The following is a 26,866-nucleotide window of genomic DNA, read 5'->3' as shown; positions in this document are numbered from 1 at the left end:
TGTGATTATATCGCTCTTGTGTGGGTATGTCTTTTCCATTTCCACTCTGAAATGTTGTATTACAACAACTTTCAGTCTGTTTTCTGCCACATTGACCACTTTATACTTCAAGTAACAATTCCACTTTGTCATTGGTCCAAGGAAAGACATATCTGGTCTCACTTTTCACCATCTCATGTTTTATGTAACTAAGCTAGGAAAATTGTCAAATGCTCATCTCTCAACTCAATGAGTTATGTTTTGCTGTGGACTTTTACATTTGCTCTACTACATAAATCATTCTAACATGCAACGCTTTGTTGTAACTGTACTTAATCTTACGTGGATGTGACGTGTGATTAGTTGTGCTCTACCCTCTTCCATACCGAACAAGCTTCTCTGTTGTAAATATGCTTTTTGTCTACTGAATGTGGTGATATACTAGTAAGCAGATAACTTGCTGCTTTCTATGCTATAATCCTGTCTTCTGTGTATTTCACTTGCTGCTGTGCTATCTGGTTGCTGTTTGCTTTTATGTGCTTGCAAATATGCTTTTATGCCTCTAACCTGCTTTGCTTCCTGAGTGCTGTGCTGCAAATAATTTCCTCGCTGTGTGTTCTCTGTCCATCCACTCGTCCTCTGCCTCATGGATACAAGGCCCATGTTGTGTTCACAATGCAGGGGAAGAAGGCGTTTGAACGGATGAACAGCCTGACCTTTAAGAAGTCCAAAGACATGAAGGCCAAGCTGGAGGAGGCCATACTGGGCAGCATCGGAGCCAGACAGGAGATGGTGCGACGCAGCCGCGGACAGCTAGGTAGGGTAACACATTTCAACACATCCACTCACATACCCATATATTTTGGGAGCATACGCGGATGCTTACAGAATCACAAAGTACAGATAAAACATGAGGTGCTACACAAAGATGGGCATTGTGTAACTTAGTTATTGCTCCTACCTGCGTATTTGCACTAATGCATAATGCATGTGCAAGTATGAGGTTTTAATGGTATATTGTTATGTGTTCGTATGTACCTTTGCTGTGTTTGAGCGAAGCCAAAGAAAACTTTCCATGGAGGTGGACTGTTAAGTCTGTCCAATTCTACTTTTAAATCAGACACACAATTTATAATTATATTCTGCTTCTTTACCCAGCACACACGTATGGAGCTGTGAACTTTAATAGTACTGTAGATCCAGCTGTGGCCACTCCGCTAACGTCGGTCACGCTTTATTGTGTACACTTACCTTATTTCGCCACCAATAAAAAAGTAAACAATCCTTTCTCCACCATTTAGAGCGGAGTCCATCTGGCAGTGCTTTTGGCAGTCAGGAGAACCTTCGATGGAGAAAGGACATGACCCACTGGAGACAAAACAGCGAAAAGATGGACAAGTACGCTCACTCAATCCACTCTCCTAATTGTTACTTCATGTCACAGAAAAACCTAAATGATGCTACCAAGACTCCTTAAATTGATCATTCAATCAACTGTGTGCGCTCTAAAGAAGCACATGCACACAGACTATTTAAAGTGCACAAAAAATGTTGAAAACATAATCCATTAAGGAAAAAAAATACATCCATCATCACTTTCTTTAGCTCCAATCGATTATTTAAAAACATAAAGCAATCTTATGTAGCGATTTAAGTGTGAGTCATAAGTGTCAGGATCTTCTTATAAGGATGTAACTGTGGAGAACATCAAGTAATAAATACAAACCTTCACCAAATCGGTCAAAGCCCATTTAATGTTCATTATCATTTTCCATTTGTTTCCATTGTTTTATGTTTTTCATATGTATTTACATAGGAACAGAATCAGATTCATTTAAAGTAATGTTTAAGTTTGAGTTAAGTTTTGCCCAACAGCTGCAATATCTGTGTTGCATGCACTGTTTAAAAAAGCTACAGTTTTGTATCTTATGTCAGTTACTTTGTCAAATTGTGGCAAAAGATACAATGCTATGGGGTTTTTGTTGGTTTTGAATTTTATATTTTTTTCTGTTCTTTTGTAAATTCTGCTCTAGCCTTTGTTTTCTGTTAATTTCCATGTGTTCTCTCACGTTGCTGTGTGTTTATGTAGGAGTCACAGATCAGTCAGGTATTGTATGGTACACCTTCATTGTGTGATCCCTTGAACCCCCCCCCCTCCTCACTTATGGTGTATTCACATGCTTGCATGCAGTTAGACTGTTAAAATGGACACACATGAATATTTTACTTTGCATTAGATTCCATCATGATCAGTATGGCTTTAATCAATTCATGATTCCATTACTAGTTTTTGTTTTGGGTGAGCCATGTTAATTATTCTAGCGCCTGATGCACCCATGTAATAATTCATTTCTTCTCCATTTTAACTTCCTAAGTTGACACATGCACATGAATGCACCATCAGAGACCTCCCCTGATTCTGGTTCTGACCCCTGAACCTCCATCCCATCATTCCCTCTATCCTGGTAACAGTGTCTGTCTCAGGGTTGGTAGTGGTTGCAGTGGGTCTGTTTGGCTTTTTAACCAGTCTGCTTCTTGTTTTGGGTCATGTGTTTTCCTGGTTGGTGCTGCAGCAAAAAGCAAGATACGTGTAGCTGTAGCTTTTTTGTCATATAGTATTTGTTTGGTCTTTCAAAAAATGCAAGAAATGTAAGATGTAAGTCATCACGACTGAAGGCCATTCCTTATAGTCTGACATACTCAAATATGTAGGACAATTAGATATTTATCCCTAGTGTTCCACCTGTAGACCAGGAATGGATTTTTTTAGCTGTTCACTTACTAAATAATGAAGAACAGCCTAAGTTATCCTTTCAATCTCTTAACCCTTTGGTAAGGGAAGTTATAGGTTTTGACGAAAGACTGTATATAAAGATGAAGGACAACTCTCCACTTCTTAACACCATGCAAAACGTTCAGCCAAATAATCCCGGATCCCAGATACAGCCACTGCCATCTTGCGCTGGTGATGTCATTTAGAGCAAGAGTCTATACAGTAGCAATGTCAGTGTGGTGGTTTTCCCGCCCATCCACTTGTCCGACCTATCACAATCAGCGACATTTAACACAACCACACCGATTAGCACACGCAGCCTGCAGTCATGATGTCAAACGTCATTTTTGTAGCTTCAAATAACTAATTAAAACCATACCTATCAGAAAAACAAACACTTGAACATACATCAGCATGAAAAGAACTACCTTTTGGAAAAAAAATTATCTGATGTGTACTTTAAAATTTTAGTTTGGCTCAAGTCCCATCCGCTAACATGGAGAGGATGGAGTTTATCCCCTATACTGCAGCCAGCAGGGGGTGAGGGAGGTGTTTTTGCTTCACTTTTGGGGAGCTGTCATGTCCATCTTTATTAAACAGTCTTTGGTTTGGACTTGTTGTCTACATGTGGATCAGCATGCATTGTTTATCTTGGTCATTTGAATAGACTGGGGTCTGGGCTTTGCAGTTCAAGAGACAGCATCTTTCAGCATAAAATGAATTGAATAAAACTTCATCAAAGTCTTTAAAAAGAAGGAGTTTGGCTGTGGTACTACTCAAGATTCCTACATTGGTCATTATTAGTATGGACTGTGGCTTGAATATGGTGACTGGAAGCTTATGCAACATTCAGGGGTGTACATCATCACAATCTTAGTTTGAGAGTTGATAATCAATTACTGACGGTCTTTTCTGTCTCTTGATCGTAGGACCAGAGCAGAGCTGGAGCATGAAGCACTCATTGATGGAAACCTCGCAACGGAGGCCAACTTAATTATTCTTGATACTTTGGAGATCATTGTACAGGTATGCAAGTAAACAGGGCTTTCTACATTCACTCACACAGAATGCAGACATGCATGGGTGAACTCAGTAATACTGAAATAATTATGTAGTTAACATGTAAGCATATATAAACCCAGACATACTCCTATAACAACTGCATATGTGTCACTCTCCCTACAGACAGTATCAGTGACGGAGTCCAAGGAGAGTATCCTGGGTGGGGTGCTAAAGGTGTTGCTCCACAGCATGGCCTGTAACCAGAGCGCCCTCTACCTCCAGCATTGTTTTGCCACACAGAGGGCGCTGGTGTCTAAGGTTAGAATACTGGACTGTTATTAAAGTGCTTAGATTTAGGTTATCCTTGCATTTTGTTGCAGGACTACATACTCACATTTGGTTTTAATATGGGTGTAATTCTCTCTGCCTGTGCAGTTTCCTGAACTGCTGTTTGAGGAGGAAACGGAGCAGTGTGCTGACCTGTGTTTACGACTGTTGAGGAGCTGCAGCAGCAGCATAAGTACCATCAGGGCCCATGCCAGCGCCTCTCTCTACCTCCTCATGAGGCAAAACTTTGAGATTGGCAATGTGAGTGCAACTGAAAAATGAAAGATTTACCTCCTAAAATGTTTTGCTTTTAGTTCAATAGCAATATTTGTTCATAAACCTGTGATGACAGGTTGTAAATGTTAAAGACCCCCTGGAGTGTAGCTTTCATAGAGCTACTACAATTTATCAGTGGTGTAGGTTAAATGTACCATTGCCTGCACAACACATGCCTCAAGAAATGACCTCCTTTTTAATCTCATATGGTAGCAAGCCTTGTGATGGCATGTGCTTTGCAAGCCCTTCTTATTGGAAGGCCACTTCTCAACTATATACTCAATTTTGTTTATTTCTATTTTTCTTTTCTTTATATCACCCAATTTACCCTAAAACAATGCAGTCAACCATGGCCCAAATTTTTGGTGAATGCTTAATCTATACTGTTGTTGTTCACGCATACTTTTTACTCACAGACCATTGAAAATAACTGCTAAACTAGGGAGGGCAAATTCCTCTCGAGAGTGCTTCCTTCGCAGTCCATATCTGTCACACAAAAATATTATTGTCTGTTGTTATTATATTTGTTCAGACTTTTCTTCTCTCTGGTTGCACCTCTAGAACTTTGCAAGAGTGAAGATGCAAGTGACCATGTCTCTTTCGTCGCTGGTGGGAACATCTCAAAATTTTAATGAGGAGTTCTTGCGTCGCTCTCTAAAGACCATCCTCACCTACGCAGAGGAGGACCTGGAGCTGAGGGAGACCACGTTCCCAGACCAGGTACTGATTTATCTGTCAAATTGTTAAGGTATTATTAGGACTGTCAAATGATTAATTTCTTTAGTCGGGAATAATCACTGAATTTCAGTAGTTATTCACAATTAATTGCATTTTTAAATCATGTTTCTAATTAGATTATTTGCCTTACAAATTAGTCATGAAGTCTATAGTGATAAAGTAAAACAAGTCTTACCAGATTGTCATGATTAGGAACATAGACTGCATATAAAGATGGATGACACGCCCCCGCTATGCTTAACTCATTGAGTGCCATTGACTTATATAAATGTCAAAGTGTGTTTTCGGGGGCTGGCACAAGGGGGCGCTCTCGTGCGCCCTGTGTGTAAATTTGGGGCCACTGGGATTCATAGTTGTAGTACAAAAGATGGTAGATCAAAACATGAAGTGGAGTAGCCAGCATCAGAGAGCAGAGCGATCTGTACGGAGGTGATTCGAACTACAGCAACGAAGCTACATCAATTCAATATCAGCATAAAATGCCCCCCAAAAAACGGAGAGGGTCAAGTGGTCAGCTTTGCCAGCGGACACTGGAAGAAACTCTCATGGATCAGCTTTCTAGAAAAAAAATGGTATTTTTGATGAAACTAGCCTCTATTCAACTTCAGATAAATCAAGAATAGAACAAGACGAAAAGGAGAGTTTCTTCTTTAATTTGAGCTTTTCGGTGTTTTCAAGGTCTTTGTACAAAATATTCTTGGGGTCTTGAAAGATGACTCAAAATGGCCAGAAAAGCTCGCACAAGCCACTTTCCATTATATAATAGGCCTAGCAGTCAATAAGTTAGTGAGGCTAAAATATTCGAGATATTCGCAGATTCTGCACAGTAGCGATATCCGTGTTCAGGGAGTTCCTGCCAAAACACCTGTCAGAACAACCGTGAGCAGCTACATTGAATGCGATCACATGGATTGGCTGTCACAGCTGTCAGTCATGGCGGAAAATAAACTTTTTGTATTATTTAATAACTAATTAAAACCAAACTAATCATAAAAATAAACACTTGACCAAACATCAGGGTAGAACTACCTTAAGTGTCAGGAGACCATCTTTGGGAAAAATTAATTTGGTGTGTACTTAGAGCTTTTAGTTTGGCCTGTGTCCCATTCACTTACATGGAGGGGTGAGCCTTATGACCTATACTGCAGTCAGACACCAGGGGGCGATCGAGATTGAAAAGTTACACTTTGGGGAGCTGTCATGTTGTCTATCTTTATATACAGTCTGCGATTAGGAGTCAAGTGACTGCAACAAACTACATGAGAGTAGCATGAAGTGTATGTTTGAGACTCACGGGTATCTTCGGGTCAGATGTCTAGGCACCCCTGTTTTTCCATCACCAAAATTTAGCCTAACAGCTGTTTCAGCCCCCTTACTGAGAAGCTAGCATGACCTGGTTGGTCCCACTGGATTCCTCAAGTCTTATAGTTTCATATGATATCCAACTTTAAAACTCAGTCCGGTACAGCTCCTTAAAGACAGAAATGTCAGCCGGCGATTAACATGATTAAAAAAAATGGAAAAAATTAAGCGTAGAGAGAATACTGAGGTGAGAGGTAAGAATACTGTTTTTCTACTGAATTGACTAATTCAAGATTTAGTAAGCAGTAGCTTAAGTTCTGCATTTTTTTTACCAGGTCCAGGACCTTGTGTTTAATCTGCACATGATCCTGTCTGACACAGTCAAGATGAAGGAACACCAGGAAGATCCTGAGATGCTGATAGATCTTATGTACAGGTACAGAATACATACACTCTCAAGCAACTTCACTTATAATTGTATTTCTGCAGTGTCATCATCATCTTGTTTGTGCACTTTTGTGTATGTGTATCTACTTTTGTGTGTCCAGGATTGCAAAGGGTTACCAGACGTCACCAGACCTGCGGTTGACGTGGCTTCAGAACATGGCTGGTAAACACTCAGAGAGGAACAACCACGCTGAGGCTGCTCAGTGTCTGGTGCACAGTGCCGCTCTGGTCGCAGAATACCTTAGCATGCTGGAGGACCGCAAATATCTGCCTGTAGGCTGCGTCACCTTCCAGGTCAGGAGAGTGCTGGATACATGTAATGTTTGTGCACATGTCTGGCAATTGAAATGTCTGCTGATGTGTTTGTTTATGCATATGCACAAATGCTTTTTCCAGAATATTTCCTCAAACGTGCTTGAGGAATCTGCAGTCTCAGATGATGTGGTGTCACCAGATGAAGAGGGTATTTGTTCAGGGAAATACTTTACTGAGATTGGCCTTGTGGGACTCCTGGAGCAGGCTGCTGCCTCGTTCTCCATGGTAAGAGGAGAAGGGGGATAGATGGGTGATTAGATGAATGTATGCTGACAGGCATGCCAAGGATGTTGCCAGGGATTTTAAGATTATTTTGGGGGGCTTTTATTGCCTTTACTTGATGGGGTGGGGGTGAAGACATTACCTCTATATATGGGGTGCCGCTCTATCCACTGATAAAGCAACTGGCTTTCTCTTTCTCTCACCAAACAAATGCTTTTTACACTGAGTCATTCAATTCAACAATGCGTTCTTGGCTAAATCTGTAAACAAAGACTGATGTGCAATACAAACATTGTAGCCAGATGTTCATGCAACTCTTCCTGTGATTCCTAATTCAGACCTTACACCAAAAATCTCAAAATTTAAGCTGAGGCGTTGGTATTTTTTGATGAATGATTATGCCATTCTATCGTCCGTTTCCATCTCCCTTCCAGGCGGGCATGTATGAGGCGGTAAATGAAGTGTACAAGGTACTGATCCCTGTCCATGAAGCCAACAGGGATGCAAAGAAGCTAGCCACCATTCATGGTAAACTGCAGGAAGCCTTTGGCAAAATTGTGCACCAGGTAAATCAACACACACACTGTAGATCCCCTTTTCTCCACAAGAACCAAAGGAATATTTCTTATCTCATCTGTAACCCAGATTTGATTTTTTTTAATTACTCTAATCTTTTGCTATGAAAATATCACATTTGGGTTACATAAAGATATAGATTATGTTTTTTTATTTGTCTCTGTGTAATTACAGTAATAAGGATTAAGTTTTAAAACAAGAGCATGTTCCAAGATCACCACTTAGTATGAACACCCCAAAACCTCACTGACACAGTCACATGAATGTTTTGCACAGGCACACTTGCGTGGTATTACATCTCCCACATTTGTGCAGCAGTGTGAAGAGCTTAAGTTTCTTCTAGCAGGATTTTTGTAATAGAAATGCGACAAAGCCAAGGTCGGGCCATAAGGAGCAAAGTGTTTCATCTGCAGTGCCTCAGAATACTCTGCATTCTTGACAATCTTCACACACACAACTGGAAGTATCCTGAAAATATTGCCATGTTGGCTAGCTACACACAGACACAGCGTTGCATGGTTTTATTATTTGGCATTTTATTTCCAGTTCATTTATTTATATATACTTTGTCAGATACCTTGCATGCTTTATTATATTTGTGAAGTATGAGGTGAAGAAGATGCATGAGGTGTGGGAAGAGACTCCTGTTGTGGTTTTTCTTTAGGGCCAGTTGTGTGACTCATAATGATGATGTTAAGTTACAGTGTGGGCAAGGTTACAGTTGTCTGGTTTGCAGAGCAACTACTCTCACAAAGCCAACACTTTGATGCATTTTGTAAGGTTATGATTCCCTGTCTGCATGAAAACAAAAGTTTTTATTTTTTCTGTGATCAGTTGCTCTGTTCTGCAGCTTGACTGCTAGTAACCTGGATTAGTTTCAAAGAGTCCATTCTCCTTACTGTAACATCACTGTGTGTGCGAATGCCACACTGTGTGGGGGGTGTTTGTGTGTTGTCGTTCACTTGTCCTGTATTCTCTTTGTCACACAGAGTACTGGCTGGGAGGTAGGTGGCTAAACGGTTCCTGCTTGGCCCTGCTCGTGTTGTTTATCTTTACGTATTTTTTTTTTTTTTTTTACTCTCATCTTTTGTTCGCTAGCCGTGGGCATTCTGTTGCTCTCTTTGCTTTGTTACATACAGCCAAATCCATTAACACCTGCAGACAATGTCAACTGTCTGCCCCCTGCTGGGGACATTCGCTGTTCAAGCAGCAACAACACCCTCACCGTCTTCCTCTCTCCTCCCTCCTCTTCCTGTGCAAGAGGAGCTTTGTTTTTATAACGTGACAGTGTTGGCAGGCTGTGCATGGGAGCCACAGTGTGTGACACACTAATGAAAAAAAGTCTCAGTGAATGCATCACCTGCACAATCCGCACTCTCCCTGTCCTCATCTTCTGTCTGTCTGCTGGTTGCATCAGTCAGAACACACTCATGGACTGACACCGTCTACTGTCACATTTCATCTCATCTTCATCTTCAACCACAGGGCTCGATTTCAGTGCACTGTTTTTACGCGAAGGGTATCTGTTCCTGTTCTCGCCATTGGTCATTCTTTCCACACACCATTGAATGAGCCTTTTAAAACACAAGGTGTTGCAGACTTACATTGGGTCAAAGCTGGAACCAAATTCCTGAGGCAGTCAGGTTTTCTTTTCCAAGAGGGTTCAACTCACAGTAATCTCAGGATTACTTGATTTATCCCTTTTGATTTTGATTAGTTCTCATTCTTGCCCTTTCTTTTAATAGTTCAAACTAAATCGACCCCTGATTTATTTTTTTTTTCATCCATTCTGTTCTTTTGTTAACAGTATTAACCTATGAGTTCTCATGGTTTGTTGCATGACATGGACAGAGCACTCTGTTCCTTTTGGAAATGCACTAAGAGGTTGTGGATTTTTATTTTTCTCACTTTGTTTTTCTTTTTTTTTCTTCATAACTGTCTGCCTTTGCATGGTCTGGAACCTCCACAATGTTCTTTTCAAAGTAAATGTAGATATTTTTACTGTTGTATGTTAGTGTTGTTTTTGGAATTCTCTGGAGGAAGCCAATCCTCATTAAAATTTGTTCTGTTTTCTCCTTTTTGATTTCCCTGGTTGCCGACCCCTCCTTCCCACTTTACTTAATTGTGTCTTGTGGTAAGTTCCTTAGTTTTCAGGGCTTTGAATTATTTTTGATTGAGCAGTTGCACTAGAAATACAAGATGAATTTTAAGATTTGCCTCAAGCTTGCAGTTACCAAGAGGGATTAAAAATGATCTTTCACTAGAAGTCAAATGCCAACCTGGTCAACTTTTTCACAGCTTTTCCCTTTCTCATGATACTCATACACTCTTGTTCTCTCTCTCACCCACACACACACACACACACACACACACACACACACACACACACACACGTGCACACTTTTATCAAACCTGCCTGTGCTTTCTGACATTAAGTATGTTCTTAAATGTGAAGTTGTACTCTGGATGTTCTTTCCACGTAGAGGTCTGTACAGAACAAAATTCTCTGGATTTGGTGGCCATTTCCCCACAACTGGACATTAATTATTCCTAAAATAACACTGAGTGGTGGAGTTTAGGCTTCAGTTTAAAATAGTGGTGGCCGTTTCTGTTCTGCAGAGAGTCAAAGTCCTCAAAGTTTCTTTTGTTCTCTATCTCTGATCATGACTCTTGTGGGTGGTTTATGCCATCTCAGGCTGCTTTCTGTGCTTTGATCTTTGAGCTTGGCCTATTTCTCTCAAAGAAGGCAAAACACAGACATAGAAAATATGTACAGGCTAGGTAAAGCGGAGGAAGTTAAACTTGATTTTAGCACAGAATAATACGCTCATTTAGGAATATCTGTTATATCTACAGCATGTGGATATTCTGCTGGCTGGTAAATTAATATTTTAAAGGAGGTGGTTATTCTTGTTGATCTTTGGTCCTTTGACTGTTACCCTGAGACTGGCTGTCCTCTGTAGTTCAGAACTATAGAGGTGAAGAAAAAATGGGAAAATTAGAACTTCAGTGGATGCAACATGTCATGCCTGTCTGTTACTGTTGGACTGTGGTTGCTGTTGACCTAATGTGTGGATGGTAATCTGGAGGTTGCTGTCTTCCTCTTGGCTGCTTTCTATCAGACATTGGTGTTTATTAACTGCAGTACACTGGACAGAATAAGCAATCATTTTGATTTATTATTAAGCATATCCACTAGTGATATGTTTGCAGATTGCCATGCTGATGGTGAAACTTGCTGTAGCACTTTTAGCTGTCTTTTTTCTGAATTGTCCAATTTCCAACTGTGAACTATACACTCACAACTGGAACAGAAGTTCTCCTTTATCACCTGATAAAAAAAGCAATGAAAGAGCTATTGGAGCTATGGATGCAATGCTTACTGGTTTACAATAATTATGATGTAATGTGCTAAAAGTGATGAGCATAAAAAACTGTGAGGCTTTAGGGCATGCACTGTATCTCAGTCTGTCGTCTGATTTGGACAGTGCCTATTTTAATATCTACATTTTTTTTCTTTGACAGTCTGGAGCAAAAAAAACACATTCTTACATGAATTTAGTTCCTATTTCTTGCTTAGCACTAACATAAATGTCCCTCTACTCGTAGGATGGAAAGAGGATGTTTGGTACGTACTTCAGAGTCGGATTTTACGGTTCAAAATTTGGTGACTTGGACGAGCAGGAATTTGTGTACAAAGAGCCTGCCATCACGAAGCTTGCGGAAATCTCTCACAGGCTAGAGGTAAATAAAGAACACCATGAAGCATCAGTCCTCTTGTAATACCATGATTCTTGAAATTATTTTCTCTTTGCTGTGTGTGCTTTTTGTATTTTTCTGCCAAGATTTAATGCGGCTCTGTGCTGCATTTCTTCTCAGGGTTTCTATGGAGAACGATTTGGAGAGGACCAAGTAGAAGTCATTAAGGACTCCAACCCAGTGGACAAGTGCAAGCTGGATCCAAATAAGGTCAGTGTGGCCAACTGTGCACATTCCCACATCGCTGGATATGTGAATAGAATTTGTGAATACAGTTAAGAGTATTTTTATTCAAGCTTTTATTTGATGTATCCATTTTTAACCGGAAGGACCACAGTCTAAATTCTGATTCTTTATTTCTGCAGGCATTCATCCAGATCACATATGTGGAACCGTACTTCGACACGTACGAGATGAAGGACCGCATCACTTACTTTGACAAGAACTACAACTTGCGACGTTTTGTCTACTGCACCCCCTTCACTCTGGATGGCCGGGCCCACGGGGACCTGCACGAACAGTTTAAACGCAAGACCATTCTCACCACCTCACACGCTTTCCCTTACATTAAGACACGCATCAACATCATCCACAAAGAGGAGGTGGGTGAAAATTTAACAATCAGTTCACAGGAAACAGCTGACCTGCACAGACTTTTCAGTTTTAGTTGTTTGTGTACCTGGTTTAATTTTTCTCCATTTCTTCCCAGATAACCTAACAAAATGTTATAAAGATTCACATTTTGTTCTTTTAGTAGTGCAAAACAATATGCTGAATCTTTACTGTACCCATGCAAGGATTAGGTTATAATAAAAGGGATCTGTTTTAGCCTTCTTTTGCTGTGTGCCCTGATCACATGAACCACTTCTCTCTGTGCCTTTAAGATTATATCCACACCGATTGAGGTGGCAATAGAGGACATGCAGAAGAAGACTCAGGAGCTGGCCTTTGCCACCCACCAGGACCCTGCTGATGCAAAGATGCTGCAGATGGTCCTACAGGGATCAGTGGGCACAACCGTCAACCAGGTATAGTTTTAAGATGTCATTGGGGTAAGATTCTTCCTTTTTGATTTTTGACATTAAAGATGCTATAAGTATTTTTTTACAGGAGTTTATTTGGATAGGTAGAGTAGTAGATGGATATACCTGTGATCTGTTTTCCTCAGGGTCCTCTGGAGGTGGCCCAGGTGTTTCTGTCCGAGATTCCCAGTGATCCAAAGCTGTACAGACACCACAATAAGCTACGGCTCTGCTTCAAAGACTTCACGAAGAGGTATGGACTGTGGATGATGATTCCACAAATAGGAACTTGTGAAAAGGTGCAGCATGTTAAAAATTTGTGTGAGGGACAAAGGATGTGATATAGAAGCACACAATTCTGCGAAAGCAATCAAGCGCTTGATCATCAGTTATGTAATCAGTCAAAATGCTGTTGATGATGTTTGAATGTTGCATGGGTTAATGTTTATTTATGTGCAAAAGGAAGCATTTGTCTATTCTAATGGCTACTATGAGAACTTTTTAAAAACTACATGTTGAACTCTGACGATGTATGACCACCTTAACATGCCAAATGCTTTAATAAGCCTTGCAACAAAACAATGAGCGACACAAAGATCCTCTGTATACAATGGCAAGTGTTTTTGGCATCAAACCGTTACCCCTATCAATTTTAGTACAGAATTTCATGCTACTATTTTCTCTGCCAAAGGTGTGAAGATGCCTTGCGTAAGAATAAGAGCCTGATTGGTCCTGACCAGAAGGAGTACCAGAGGGAACTGGAGAGGAACTATCACCGGCTGAAGGAGGCGCTGCAGCCCCTCATCAACAGAAAGATCCCTCAGCTTTATAAACCTGTACTGCAGGTCAACTCACACAGGTAGGATTGATCAGGGGCACCCTTTCTGTGTGCCAGCGTAAGTATTAAAGATCCTTAAAAAGTATCAGAAAGTCTTAAACACCATCAGCTTTCTCCAGTCCCACATGCTGAAGGCCACAAAGCGGCAACAAGACACTGACAGCAGAGCGCAGTAGCATGAAACTCTGTATATTCATGACTGAAACTGTGCATAAGCACGAAGACAGTTATATGCATAAGCATTATTTCTGTCTGATTTATTAAGACACATGCACGTCTTGCTCTTCTGTACATGTCTAAATCATTGTGGATCAGGGTGCACATGTGTGACACCCGGAAAACCCTGTTCGTATATTGATAGTTGTGCCATCTCCATCACTCATTAGACCTCTTAATGAGAAGAACAGAAGAGAAGAAGTGCAATTTCACCCACCGAGCTGTCATTACATGCATCAGCTACTGCAGCTGTGGCTCTTTAAAGTGTCATTGCCACTAATAATTACATGTACCTGAAAAGTTTGCTAAAACTTACCTTTATGACATAGTATACTGTGACTTTTTAATGGCATATTGAATAATTAATTTTGGTGGCATTTTTTAAGTCAGACTATGCTATGGATTTTATGGCGTTCTGTACTATGAAGTCTTTGATGACACATTTGTGGCAAACTATAATATGACTTTTTAAATGTTTGGGGTTTTTTTGCATGTAGAACTATGACTTTGCAGACGGCACCCTTTTAATGATGTTTTTATAGGTTTTTTTTTTTTTGTTTGTTTTGTTTTTTGGCCATACTATACTATGACATTTTTGATAATGTTTTTACAGCATACTATACTAAGGTTTTTTTGTATGATTTTAAATGCCATACCAATCTTTAACTTTTTTTTAATTACATTTTTGGATCACTATACGGTATTTAAATGATTCTGGACTTCCATGTAGTAAACAAACACCTTCAAAAATACACGCTCAGAACATTGACACACAAGGTTCTGTGTCGTTTCAATGTGCTAAGGCTATTGGTTTGTTCCATTTGATCTGTTGGGTGCATATTTTCACATCACCATTTATTCCGCACACAAAAAGTTTCTCAGGTTTGTTTATCAGGGCAGAGCCAACGAATATCGTAACGTGGGACGCTGTTGGAGAGGAGATTAACGTCTCTCACTTGGTGTCTCTCCCTCTTCAGACAGGGAAAAGCAGTAACGTCCAATGCCTACGCATGCTGGGCCTCATGGCTTCAGTAACATCTGTCGTACATTTTGGTCTCCTAATAATGAGGGATTTTCAGCGTTGGGTAGCAGCGTTTACATCAGTGACCACACCGTCACCTGAGTCGCAAAGTGAAAGTAACGCCTGCTTGCGTTGTGGCTCTCCGCCCGTGGAGGGACACATCTGCTTTTGCGTCGGGCATCCCACTGGGGGCGGTGTCATCCAGGATAACCATGACAACGGTTACTCTGTTGTCATTGTTGCTCTGGATGGGGAGCAACAATGATGGGCAGGGCAGTGAATGGCACGTGGGACCCGAGGCTGGCTCGAGCTCACATAAATTTCCTGGATCTGTGTTGTTGGCACTAAAGCATTTTCTGCAGTTTCTCAAAGGTCGCCACATCTTGGTGAAAACAGACATCTTCACGGTGGTGGTGTGCATCAACCGCTCACTGCAGTTACATAGGTTAGCTCAGAGTATAATCATGTGGCTAGACGGGTGAGAGGTGAAGGCTCATTCCAGGATATCTGTGCTGCAGCAAGCTGGGCTACACCTCGCACTCTTGTGAGCTTTTATAGGCTGGATGTCTCGGGGTCATCCTTGGCACAGGCAGTGCTGGAGGTGAACGATCCAGGGTCGGTGGATTTACCACTGCCCACGCTTAACACTGGCTTCAGTACACTTATGCAATCCGGGAGTTACAAATGACATACTTTGCTTTAATTTTTTTTTTTTTTAAGATTATTTTTTGGCATTTTTGCCTTTATTAGATAGAACAGATCAGCAGTGCGAAAGGGGGAGAGAGAGGGGACGACATGCAGCAAAGGGCCGCGAGCCGGACTCGAACCCGCGACCGCTGCGGCACAGCAGTGCCATTATACATGGGGCGCCTGCTCAATCCACGAAGCCACTGGACGCCCCTTGCTTTAATTTTTTAAATTATTTTTTAACAACATACAGTACTGAGACTTTTCATGATTTTTTTGAACGGCATACTATACTATGAATTTTTTATTAAATTTTGGAAGACATACTGTACAATATAATTTTTTTCACTGTGACTCAGACTTTTTTATTTTATTGCATACTATACTATAACTTTTTCATTGATTTTTTTAGTGACATACTTTAGAAAGGCATTTTTGTGATTTTTTGGAATTACATATTCTACTATGACCTTTTTTTTTTTTTAGCGACATGCTGTACTATGACTTGTAGGATTTTTGACAGACACATTATACTAAGGCAATTTTTATGATACTATATTGTGACGTTTGCATGATTTTTTAAATGGTGCTTTGACGTTTTTATGACCGACATGAATGACATGATCGACATACAACATGCAATACTTTGATGTGTTATGATTTTTTATATGATACGCTTTTCTATGAGTTTTCAAATGATGTATACTGGACTATGACTTTTTATATTTTTTAAGTAACACTATACTGTGACTTTTTGATAATATTTTAAATAACATCGTAAAACATTATGATTTCAGGATGACATACTACACTATGACTTTTATATTATATTTTGATATACTGATATACTGACTGTACTATAATATTTTTATGATTTTTTGAATGACATACTCTACAATTAGTTTTTTATTATATTTTGGATGACATACTATACTCTGATGTTTTATGATTTTTTGAAGAACATACTTTCCTAAAGTTTGTTTTTTTTTTTTAATTTTTTGAACGACATACTGTAGTATGAGGTTTTTTTTTTATGGGGTTTTCAACAGTGGTAAACTTTGATGTGTTTATGATTTTCTTTAATTACATACTACGCTACGCCTTCTATGATGTTTTGAATGACACTGTTTTTATGATTTATTCTAATGGCATATAATGCCTTAATGCCCGAATGACTTTTTTGAATGCCATAATTAACCATGATTATTTTGTGATTTTTGACAAACTATACATTTTAACTGTTTTTATGAATTTTTGTGATGGCATACTATATTATGAGATTTAGTCAAAAAAAAAATAATGATTTTATTCAATTTATGCCTTTTTTGGCGACATTCCATACTATGGCTTTCTCTTGTATTTTTGACGACATGCTATCCTCCCCCCTTATCATGCTATTTTGGATGACATGGTATACTATGACTCTTTTATGCAGTTATGGATGACTTGTTATACTGTGACATTTTTTTTTAAACAAAATACTTACTATATAATACTATTACATTTTTATGACTTTGTTAACAACATGCTATACTATGACTTTTATATGATTTTGTTTTCAATCATAAAATACACAGACATTTTTATGATCTTTTTAAAACAACATAACGTACTGTGATGTTTGATTTTTTGATGACTTACTATTCTATGATATTTTTATTGAGTTTTTGAACGACATAGTATTCGATTACTTTTTTGTCATCTTTTTATGACATAACTGTATTACTCAAAGTGGTGATGAGGTCTTAAAATATAGGGAAAGAGTCTTAAAGAGGTTTTTAAGGTTATTAAAACTTGTTTTCAGGATTATATACTGTGTATTATGTTTTGGATGTAAAATTAAATGAGTCTTTGTTTTTTGCTTTTGTAAAATATGCAGCAAACGGACAGCTTGACAAGGTAGTTTGGGACCTTAAGACTACATAATGTGATGCTTTTTAAAGTTTATGTGTTTTAATTATTATGCAGACGTTTTAGTGAGCCTTAAAGTCTTGCTACAGCCAGATTTCTTTCTGAAACACACACACACACACATATATGTGTATATATCACACAAAAAAGCACCCATCACAGTGACTTTCCTGCTCAATGAAAAACATGAGATATTTCTGACTAAATCAAAACATGTTTTTCTTTTCTTATTTACAGAGATTCCTTCAGCAGAATGAGTCTTCGCAAGCTTGACATTTGAAGATGAAGAAGAATACAGGCACTCACTCACACACACACACACACACACACACACACACACACACACACACACACACACACACACAACAGAAATTGCAATATTAATTTATTCTCGAGTGTAAATAGGAGTGTCTTGAAGGTTGGCCAGTGTTTCAGAGAGTGTGCTGAAAGAAAGGTTCGAAGTGTTGCAGCTTGGTACTTCATTCCAGTGTCTTAATTTGTTTACAGACAAACTGTTACACAATCAGAGGGACAAACAAGTGGATCTTAAAGATTAAAGAGATACCTTGGCATTTAGAATTTTTCTTTGCTGGCCATTTGTCTCACAAGGGGACAGGTCTTTATTTTTGTCCCTATGCAACCACAACATTAGCCTCCACTTTTGAAACCAACAGAACCTGCTGGATGTAAACTTATGAGCCACTGGATACAAAGAATACTCTGAGGTCCCTTTATTGGTTAAAGTGCCAAAAAAACATGTTTCCTTCTGCCAAATTCTGACAAATGTCCGCAGAAAAGGTACTATTTTAAAAGTCAAGGTGTCTATTTAATTATGTACTGTGTCAAAAATCTGTATTCAAATTTATGTGTGCACTTTTTTATTACGGTGTAGCAATGCATTTTACAACTTGAAAGTTTATGTAATTCAGTATGGGAGAAAAAATTGAAAACATGCAAAAAATGTTACCATTATTTATCATGATGCTTTATTATCATTTTTAGTTGGAAGAATGTTATAAAGTTCGGTACTTTAAACATCCTTGTATAATTTTATGTAGTTTTGTTTTGTTTATTTTAAATATTTTACTAAATAAATATTTTAATGTTCAGTTGGGTGTATTTTTTTCTGTTAGTAGGATTATTGTTATGCTGGTGTTTGGACCATGGCAGCACATATACGCAGATCTAGCAGCCAGTAGCTCCTCAAATCTTTGCGTCTTTTTTGAAACATTTTTCTGTTTTTTTTTACTACATGGCCCCTTCTGCTGACGCACGACTTTTCTACCACAGGCATCATGGAAAAGTTCTGTGGGTTCCGAACCACGATATACTGTAGTATTGTGTTTTTATGCCATATTGGACTATATACAAAATGGCTCAAAAATGTAACAATACACTATGTCGTCCAAAATGACATAAAAACATAACAGTATGGTATGTCGTCATATGGCATTAAAATGCATAAAGAGGTCATTACTTAGTATGTTGTCCAAAATGACAAAAAAATATCATACTTTAACATTTTTTGAATGGCGTTTTTGATCATTTTTTGACATGCTATAATATGGTGTTTTGGGGTGTTTTTTCAACATACTATGACCTGCCTTAACATGCTATACGATATGGTTTTCAGCTGTTTTTGGACATGTCATATTCTGGTGTTTTTGGTTGTTTTTGCAACGTTCTATGCTATGGCATGTCTTGACATATTTTATGGGGTTTTTTTTAGGTGTTTTCAGCTGTTTTTGGGACATGTAATATTTTCACATTTTTTGGCATACTATAGTATGGCATTTTTTGTTGCCATATTCGGAGGTTTTTTGGCCATTCGTGCAGTGTTCTATACTATGGCATGTCTCAACATGCTATTTTATGTGATTTTCAGCTTATTTTGGGACATAACAAAATTTGACATTTTTGTCTTACTATAGCCTTACCTTGTTGGTCATTTTTTTGACATGCATTATTTTGGTGTTTTTGGCCGTTTTTGCAACAAACTATGCAATAGCGTGTCTTGGCACACTATTTTATGCTGTTTTCAAGTGATTTTAGCTGTTTTTGGGACATGTCATATTTTGACATATTTGCCTTACTATAGCCTTGCCTCTTTGGTCATTTTTTGACATGCATTATTTTAGTGTTTTGGGCCGTTTTTGCAAAAAACTATGCAATGGCGTGTCTTGGCACGCTATTTTATGCTGTTTTGAGGTGTTTTTAGGTGTTTTTGGGACATGTCATATTTTGCCTTTTTGGTCATGATTTTGACATGCATTATTTTGGGTGTTTTTGGTGGTTTTTGCAACAAACCATGCTGTGGCGTGTCTCGGCACGCAATTTCATGCTGTTTTCAAGTGTTTTCAGCTGTTTTTGTGACATGTCATATTTTGACATTTTTGCCTTACCTTGCCTTTTTGGTCATTTTTTGACATGCATTATTTTGGTGTTTTGGGCTGTTTTTGGAATAAACTATGCTGTGGCGTGGGTCAGCACGCAATTTCATGCTGTTTTCAAGTGTTTTCAGCTGTTTTTGGGACATGTCATATTTTGACATTTTTGCCTTACTATAGCCTTGCTTTTTTGGTCGTGATTTTGACATGCATTATTTTGGCGTTTTTGGCCGGTTTTGCAACAAAATATGCTGTGGCGTGTCTCGGCACACTATTTTATGCTGTTTTGAGGTGTTTTTGGGACATGTCATATTTTGACATTTTTGCCTTACTATAGCCTTGCCTTTTTGGTCATGATTTTGACATGCATTATTATGGTGTTTTGGGCCGTTTTTGCAAAAAACTATGCAATGGCGTGTCTCAGCACGCTATTTTATGCTGTTTTGAGGTGTTTTCAGCTGTTTTTGTGACATGTCATATTTTGACATTTTTGCCTGACTATAGCCTTGCCTTTTTGGTCATTTTTTTGACATGCATTATTTTGGTGTTTTGAGCCATTTTCGGAATAAACTATGCTGGAGCGTGTCTCCACACGCTATTTTATGCTGTTTTCAAGTGTTTTCAGCTGTTTTTGTGACATGTCATATTTTGACATTTTTGCCTTACTATAGCCTTGCCTTTTTGGTCATTTTTTGACATGCATTATTTTGATGTTTTGGGCCGTTTTTGCAAAAAACTATGCTGTGGCGTGTCTCGGCACACTATTTTATGCTGTTTTGAGGTGTTTTTAGGTGTTTTGGGGACATGTCATATTTTGACATTTTTGCCTTACTATAGCCTTGCCTTTTTGGTCGTGATTTTGACATGCATTATTTTGGTGTTTTGGGCTGTTTTTGGAATAAACTATGCTGTGGCGTGGGTCAGCACGCAATTTCATGCTGTTTTCAAGTGTTTTTAGGTGTTTTTGGGACATGTCATATTTTGACATTTTTGCCTTACTATAGCCTTGCCTTTTTGGTCATTTTTTGACATGCATTATTTTGGTGTTTTGGGCCGTTTTTGGAATAAACTATGCTGGAGCGTGTCTCGGCACGCTATTTTATGCTGTTTTCAAGTGTTTTTAGGTGTTTTTGTGACATGTCATATTTTGACATTTTTGCCTTACTATAGCCTTGCCTTTTTGGTCATTTTTTTGACATGCATTATTTTGGTGTTTTGGCCGTTTTGCAAAAACTATGAAATGTTGTGTCTTGGCATGTTATTTTATGCTGTTTTCAAGTGTTTTCAGCTATTTTTGGGACATGTCATATTTTGACATTTTTGCCTTACTATAGCCTTGCTTTTTTGGTCATTTTTTTGACATGCATTATTTTGGTGTTTTTGGCTGTTTTTGCAAAAAACTATGAAATGTTGTGTCTTGGCATGTTATTTTATGCTGTTTTGAGGTGTTTTTAGGTGTTTTTGGGACATGTCATATTTTGACATTTTTGCCTTACTATAGCCTTGCCTTTTTGGTCATGTTTTTGACATGCATTATTTTGGTGTTTTGGGCTGTTTTTGGAATAAACTATGCTGTGGTGTGTGTCAGTACTATTTTATGCTGTTTTGAGGTGTTTTCAGCTGTTTTTGGGACATGTCATATTTTGACATTTTTGCCTTACTATAGCCTTGCTTTTTTGGTCATTTTTTGACATGCATTATTTTGGTGTTTTTGGCCGTTTTTGCAAAAAACTATGAAATGTTGTGTCTTGGCATGTTATTTTATGCTGTTTTGAGGTGTTTTCAGCTGTTTTTGGGACATGTCATATTTTGACATTTTTGCCTTACTTATAGCCTTGCTTTTTTGGTCATTTTTTGACATGCATTATTTTGGTGTTTTTGGTCGGTTTTGCAACAAACTATGCTGTGGCGTGTCTCGGCACACTATTTTATGCTGTTTTGAGGTGTTTTTACGTGTTTTTGGGACATGTCATATTTTGACATTTTTGCTTTACTATAGCCTTGCCTTTTTGGTCATTTTTTGACATGCATTATTTTGGTGTTTTGGGCTGTTTTTGGAATAAACTATGCTGTGGTGTGTGTCAGTACGCAATTTCATGCTGTTTTCAAGTGTTTTCAGCTGTTTTTGGGACATGTCATATTTTGACATTTTTGCCTTACTATAGCCTTGCTTTTTTGGTCATTTTTTGACATGCATTATTTTGGTGTTTTTGGCGGTTTTGCAACAAACTATGCTGTGAGTGTCTCGGCACACTATTTTATGCTGTTTTGAGGTGTTTTTAGGTGTTTTTGGGACATATCATATTTTGACATTCTTGCCTTACTATAGCCTTGCCTTTTTGGTAATTTTTTTGACATGCATTATTTTGGTGTTTTGGGCTGTTTTTGGAGTAAACTATGCTGTGGCGTGTGTCAGCACGCAATTTCATGCTGTTTTCAAGTGTTTTCAGCTGTTTTTGGGACATGTCATATTTTGACATTTTTGCCTTACTATAGCCTTGCCTTTTTGGTCATTTTTTTGACATGCATTATTTTGGTGTTTTGGGCCGTTTTTGGAATAAACTATGCTGTGGCGTGGGTCAGCACGCAATTTCATGCTGTTTTCAAGTGTTTTCAGCTGTTTTTGGGACATGTCATATTTTGACATTTTTGCCTTACTATAGCCTTGCCTTTTTGGTCATTTTTTGACATGCATTATTTTGATGTTTTGGGCCGTTTTTGCAAAAAACTATGCAATGGAGTGTCATGGCACGCTATTTTATGCTGTTTTGAGGTGTTTTTAGGTGTTTTGGGGACATGTCATATTTTGCCATTTTGCCTTACTATAGCCTTGCCTTTTTGGTCATGATTTTGACATGCATTATTTTGGTGTTTTTGGTGGTTTTGCAATAAACCATGCTGTGGCGTGTCTCGCACGCAATTTCATGCTGTTTTCAAGTGTTTTCAGCTGTTTTTGTGACATGTCATATTTTGACATTTTTGCCTTACCTTGCCTTTTTGGTCATTTTTTGACATGCATTATTTTGGTGTTTTGGGCTGTTTTTGGAATAAACTATGCTGTGGCGTGGGTCAGCACGCAATTTCATGCTGTTTTCAAGTGTTTTCAGCTGTTTCTGGGACATGTCATATTTTGACATTTTTGCCTTACTATAGCCTTGCCTTTTTGGTCGTGATTTTGACATGCATTATTTTGGTGTTTTGGGCTGTTTTTGGAATAAACTATGATGTTGTGTCTTGGTCATGTTATTTTCATGCTGTTTTCAAGTGTTTTTAGGTGTTTTTGGGACATGTCATATTTTGACATTTTTGCCTTACTATAGCCTTGCCTTTTTGGTCATTTTTTTGACATGCATTATTTTGGTGTTTTGGGCTGTTTTGGAATAAACTATGCTGTGGTGTCTTGGCATGTTATTTTATGCTGTTTTCAAGTGTTTTCAGGTGTTTTTGGGACATGTCATATTTTGACATTTTTGCCTTACTATAGCCTTGCCTTGTTTGGTCATTTTTTGACATGCATTATTTTGGTGTTTTTGGGCCGTTTTTGCAAAAAACTATGAAATGTTGTGTCTTGGCATGTTATTTTATGCTGTTTTGAGGTGTTTTCAGCTGTTTTTGGGACATGTCATATTTTGACATTTTTGCCTTACTATAGCCTTGCCTTTTTGGTCATTTTTTTGACATGCATTATTTTGGTGTTTTGGCTGTTTTTGCAACAAACTATGCAATAGTTGTGTGTCTTGGCACACTATTTTATGCTGTTTTCAAGTGTTTTCAGCTGTTTTTGGGACATGTCATATTTTGACATTTTTGCCTTACTATAGCCTTGCCTTTTTGGTCATTTTTTTGACATGCATTACTTTGGTGTTTTGGGCCGTTTTTGCAAAAAACTATGCAATGGCGTGTCTTGGCATGTAATTTTATGCTGTTTTCAAGTGTTTTAGGTGTTTTTGGGACATGTCATATTTTGACATTTTGCCTTTACTATAGCCTTGCCTTTTGGTCATTTTTTGACATGCATTATTTTGGTGTTTTGGTGGTTTTGCAACAAACTATGCTGTGGCGTGTCTTGGCACACTATTTTATGCTGTTCTGAGGTGTTTTCAACCGTTTTTGGGACATGTCATATTTTGACATTTTTGCCTTACTATAGCCTTGCCTTTTTGGAAATTTTTTTGACATACATTATTTTGGTGTTTTGGGCTGTTTTTGGAGTAAACTATGCTGTGGCGTGTGTCAGCACGCAATTTCATGCTGTTTTCAAGTGTTTTCAGCTGTTTTTGGGACATGTCATATTTTGACATTTTTGCCTTACTATAGCCTTGCTTGTTTGGTCATTTTTTGACATGCATTATTTTGGTGTTTTTGGCCGGTTTTGCAAAAAACTATGCTGTGGCGTGTCTCGGCATACTATTTTATGCTGTTTTGAGGTGTTTTTACATGTTTTTGGGACATGTCATATTTTGACATTTTGCCTTACTATAGCCTTGCTTTTTGGTCATGATTTTGACATGCATTATTTTGGTGTTTTTGGCGGTTTTGCAACAAACTATGCTATGGAGTGTCTCAGCACACTACTTCATGCTGTTTTGAGGTGTTTTAGGTGTTTTTGGGACATGTTAAATTTTGACATTTTTGCCATACTATAGCCTTGGTTTTGTGGTCATTTTTTGACATGCATTATTTTGGTGTTTTTGGCCATTTTGAAAAAAACTATGCTGGGCGTGTCTCGCATACTATTTTATGCTGTTTTGAGGTGTTTTACAGCTGTTTTTGGGACATGTCATATTTTGACATTTTTGCCTTACTATAGCCTTGCCTTTTGGTCATTTTTTGACATGCATTATTTTGATGTTTTGGGCCGTTTTGCAATAAACTATGCTGTGGCGTGTCTCAGCACACTATTTCATGCTGTTTTCAAGTGTTTTCAGCTATTTTTGGGACATGTCATATTTTGACATTTTGCCTTACTATAGCCTTGCCTTTTTGGTCATTTTTGACATGCATTATTTTGGTGTTTTGGCTGTTTTGGAATAAACTATGCTGTGGCGTGGGTCATACGCAATTTCATGCTGTTTTCAAGTGTTTTTAGGTGTTTTTGGGACATGTCATATTTTGACATTTTGCCTTACTATAGCCTTGCCTTTTGGTCATTTTTGACATGCATTATTTTGGTGTTTTGGGCTGTTTTTGGAATAAACTATGCTGTGGCGTGTCTCGCACACTATTTCATGCTGTTTTGAGGTGTTTTTAGGTGTTTTGTGACATGTCATATTTTGACATTTTTGCCTTACTATAGCCTTGCGTTTTTGGTCATTTTTTGACATGCATTATTTTGATGTTTTGGGCCGTTTTGTAATAATCTATGCTGTGGCGTGGGTCAGCACGCAATTTCATGCTGTTTTCAAGTGTTTTTAGGTGTTTTGGGACATGTCATATTTTGACATTTTTGCCTTACTATAGCCTTGCCTTTTTGGTCATTTTTTGACATGCATTATTTTGGTTTTTTTGGCTGTTTTGCAATAATCTATGCTGTATGTGGGTCAGCACGCAATTTTATGCTGTTTTCAAGTGTTTTCAGGTGTTTTTGGGACATGTCATATTTTGACATTTTTGCCTTACTATAGCCTTGCTTTTTGGTCATTTTTGACATGCATTATTTTGGTGTTTTTGGCGGTTTTGCAATAATCTATGCTGTGGCGTGGGTCAGCACGCTATTTTATGCTGTTTTCAAGTGTTTTTAGGTGTTTTTGGGACATGTCATATTTTGACATTTTTGCCTTACTATAGCCTTGCCTTTTTGGTCATTTTTTTGACATGCATTATTTTGGTGTTTTGGGCTGTTTTTGGAATAAACTATGCTGTGGCGTGTCTCGGCACACAATTTTATGCTGTTTTGAGGTGTTTTTAGGTGTTTTTGGGACATGTCATATTTTGACATTTTTGCCTTACTATAGCCTTGCCTTTTTGGTCATTTTTGACATGCATTATTTTGATGTTTTTGGGCCGTTTTGCAACAAACTATGCAATGGCGTGTCTCGCACACTATTTTATGCTGTTTTGAGGTGTTTTTAGGTGTTTTTGGGACATGTCATATTTTGACATTTTTGCCTTACTATAGCCTTGCCTTTTTGGTCATTTTTTTGACATGCATTATTTTGGTGTTTTGGGCTGTTTTTGGAATAAACTATGCTGTGGCGTGGGTCAGCACGTAATTTCATGCTGTTTTCAAGTGTTTTCAGCTGTTTTTGGGACATGTCATATTTTGACATTTTTGCCTTACTATAGCCTTGCTTTTTTGGTCATTTTTTGACATGCATTATTTTGGTGTTTTTGGCCGGTTTTGCAACAAACTATGCTGTGGCGTGTCTCGGCACACTATTTTATGCTGTTTTGAGGTGTTTTTACGTGTTTTTGGGACATGTCATATTTTGACATTTTTGCCTTACTATAGCCTTGCTTTTTTGGTCATTTTTTGACATGCATTATTTTGGTGTTTTGGGCTGTTTTTGGAATAAACTATTCTGTGGCGTGTCTCGGCACACTATTTCATGCTGTTTTGAGGTGTTTTTAGGTGTTTTGGGACATGTCATATTTTGACATTTTGCCTTACTATAGCCTTGCCTTTTTGGTCATTTTTTTGACATGCATTATTTTGATGTTTTGGGCCGTTTTGCAATAAACTATGCTATGGCGTGTCTCGGCACGCTATTTTATGCTATTTTGAGGTGTTTTTAGGTGTTTTTGGGACATGTCATATTTTGACATTTTTACCTTACTATAGCCTTGCCTTTTTGGTCATTTTTTTGACATGCATTATTTTGGTGTTTTTGGGCCGTTTTTGCAAGAATCTATGCAATGGCGTGTCAGCACGCAATTTCATGCTGTTTTCAAGTGTTTTCAGCTGTTTTTGGGACATGTCATATTTTGACATTTTTGCCTTACTATAGCCTTGCTTTTTTGGTCATTTTTTGACATGCATTATTTTGGTGTTTTTGGCGTTTTTGGAATAAACTATGCTGTGGCGTGGGTCAGCACGCAATTTCATGCTGTTTTCAAGTGTTTTCAGCT

General features: G+C 38.3%; 1 protein-coding gene across 17 annotated transcripts in view; it reads left to right on the top strand.

Annotated features, from left to right (window-relative positions):
• The window catches only part of dock7 (dedicator of cytokinesis 7), a 57,136-nt gene extending 38,616 nt beyond the window's left edge, over positions 1 to 18,520 (top strand). For 4 of the 17 annotated variants that reach the window (XM_088077537.1, XM_042514656.2, XM_042514622.2 and 1 more), the window contains 19 exons: positions 637 to 796; positions 1,281 to 1,377; positions 2,069 to 2,086; positions 3,682 to 3,778; positions 3,938 to 4,072; positions 4,190 to 4,342; positions 4,919 to 5,077; positions 6,733 to 6,833; positions 6,946 to 7,138; positions 7,241 to 7,384; positions 7,816 to 7,947; positions 8,947 to 8,961; positions 11,576 to 11,701; positions 11,837 to 11,926; positions 12,082 to 12,318; positions 12,601 to 12,744; positions 12,885 to 12,991; positions 13,430 to 13,597; positions 17,649 to 18,520. In XM_088077537.1, coding sequence (XP_087933663.1) covers positions 637 to 796; positions 1,281 to 1,377; positions 2,069 to 2,086; positions 3,682 to 3,778; positions 3,938 to 4,072; positions 4,190 to 4,342; positions 4,919 to 5,077; positions 6,733 to 6,833; positions 6,946 to 7,138; positions 7,241 to 7,384; positions 7,816 to 7,947; positions 8,947 to 8,961; positions 11,576 to 11,701; positions 11,837 to 11,926; positions 12,082 to 12,318; positions 12,601 to 12,744; positions 12,885 to 12,991; positions 13,430 to 13,597; positions 17,649 to 17,691 — 2,319 coding nt within the window. In that variant the 3' untranslated portion in view covers positions 17,692 to 18,520. Of the gene's footprint in view, positions 1 to 636; positions 797 to 1,280; positions 1,378 to 2,068; positions 2,087 to 3,681; positions 3,779 to 3,937; positions 4,073 to 4,189; positions 4,343 to 4,918; positions 5,078 to 6,732; positions 6,834 to 6,945; positions 7,139 to 7,240; positions 7,385 to 7,815; positions 7,948 to 8,946; positions 8,962 to 11,566; positions 11,702 to 11,836; positions 11,927 to 12,081; positions 12,319 to 12,600; positions 12,745 to 12,884; positions 12,992 to 13,429; positions 13,598 to 17,379; positions 17,400 to 17,648 lie in introns of all 17 variants that reach the window. The other 13 variants (XM_042514637.2, XM_088077539.1, XM_042514588.2 and 10 more) reach the window with 7 other exon arrangements.
• The last annotated feature ends 8,346 nt before the right edge of the window (positions 18,521 to 26,866 follow it).

Source organism: Plectropomus leopardus, chromosome 5 (assembly GCF_026936395.1).
Source record: "Plectropomus leopardus strain MGB_pleo_1.0 chromosome 5, ASM2693639v1, whole genome shotgun sequence".
Taxonomy (NCBI): Eukaryota; Metazoa; Chordata; class Actinopteri; order Perciformes; family Serranidae; genus Plectropomus; species Plectropomus leopardus.
Note: the sequence above shows the minus strand (reverse complement) of the source record. Positions and strands in the feature narration are given on the sequence as shown.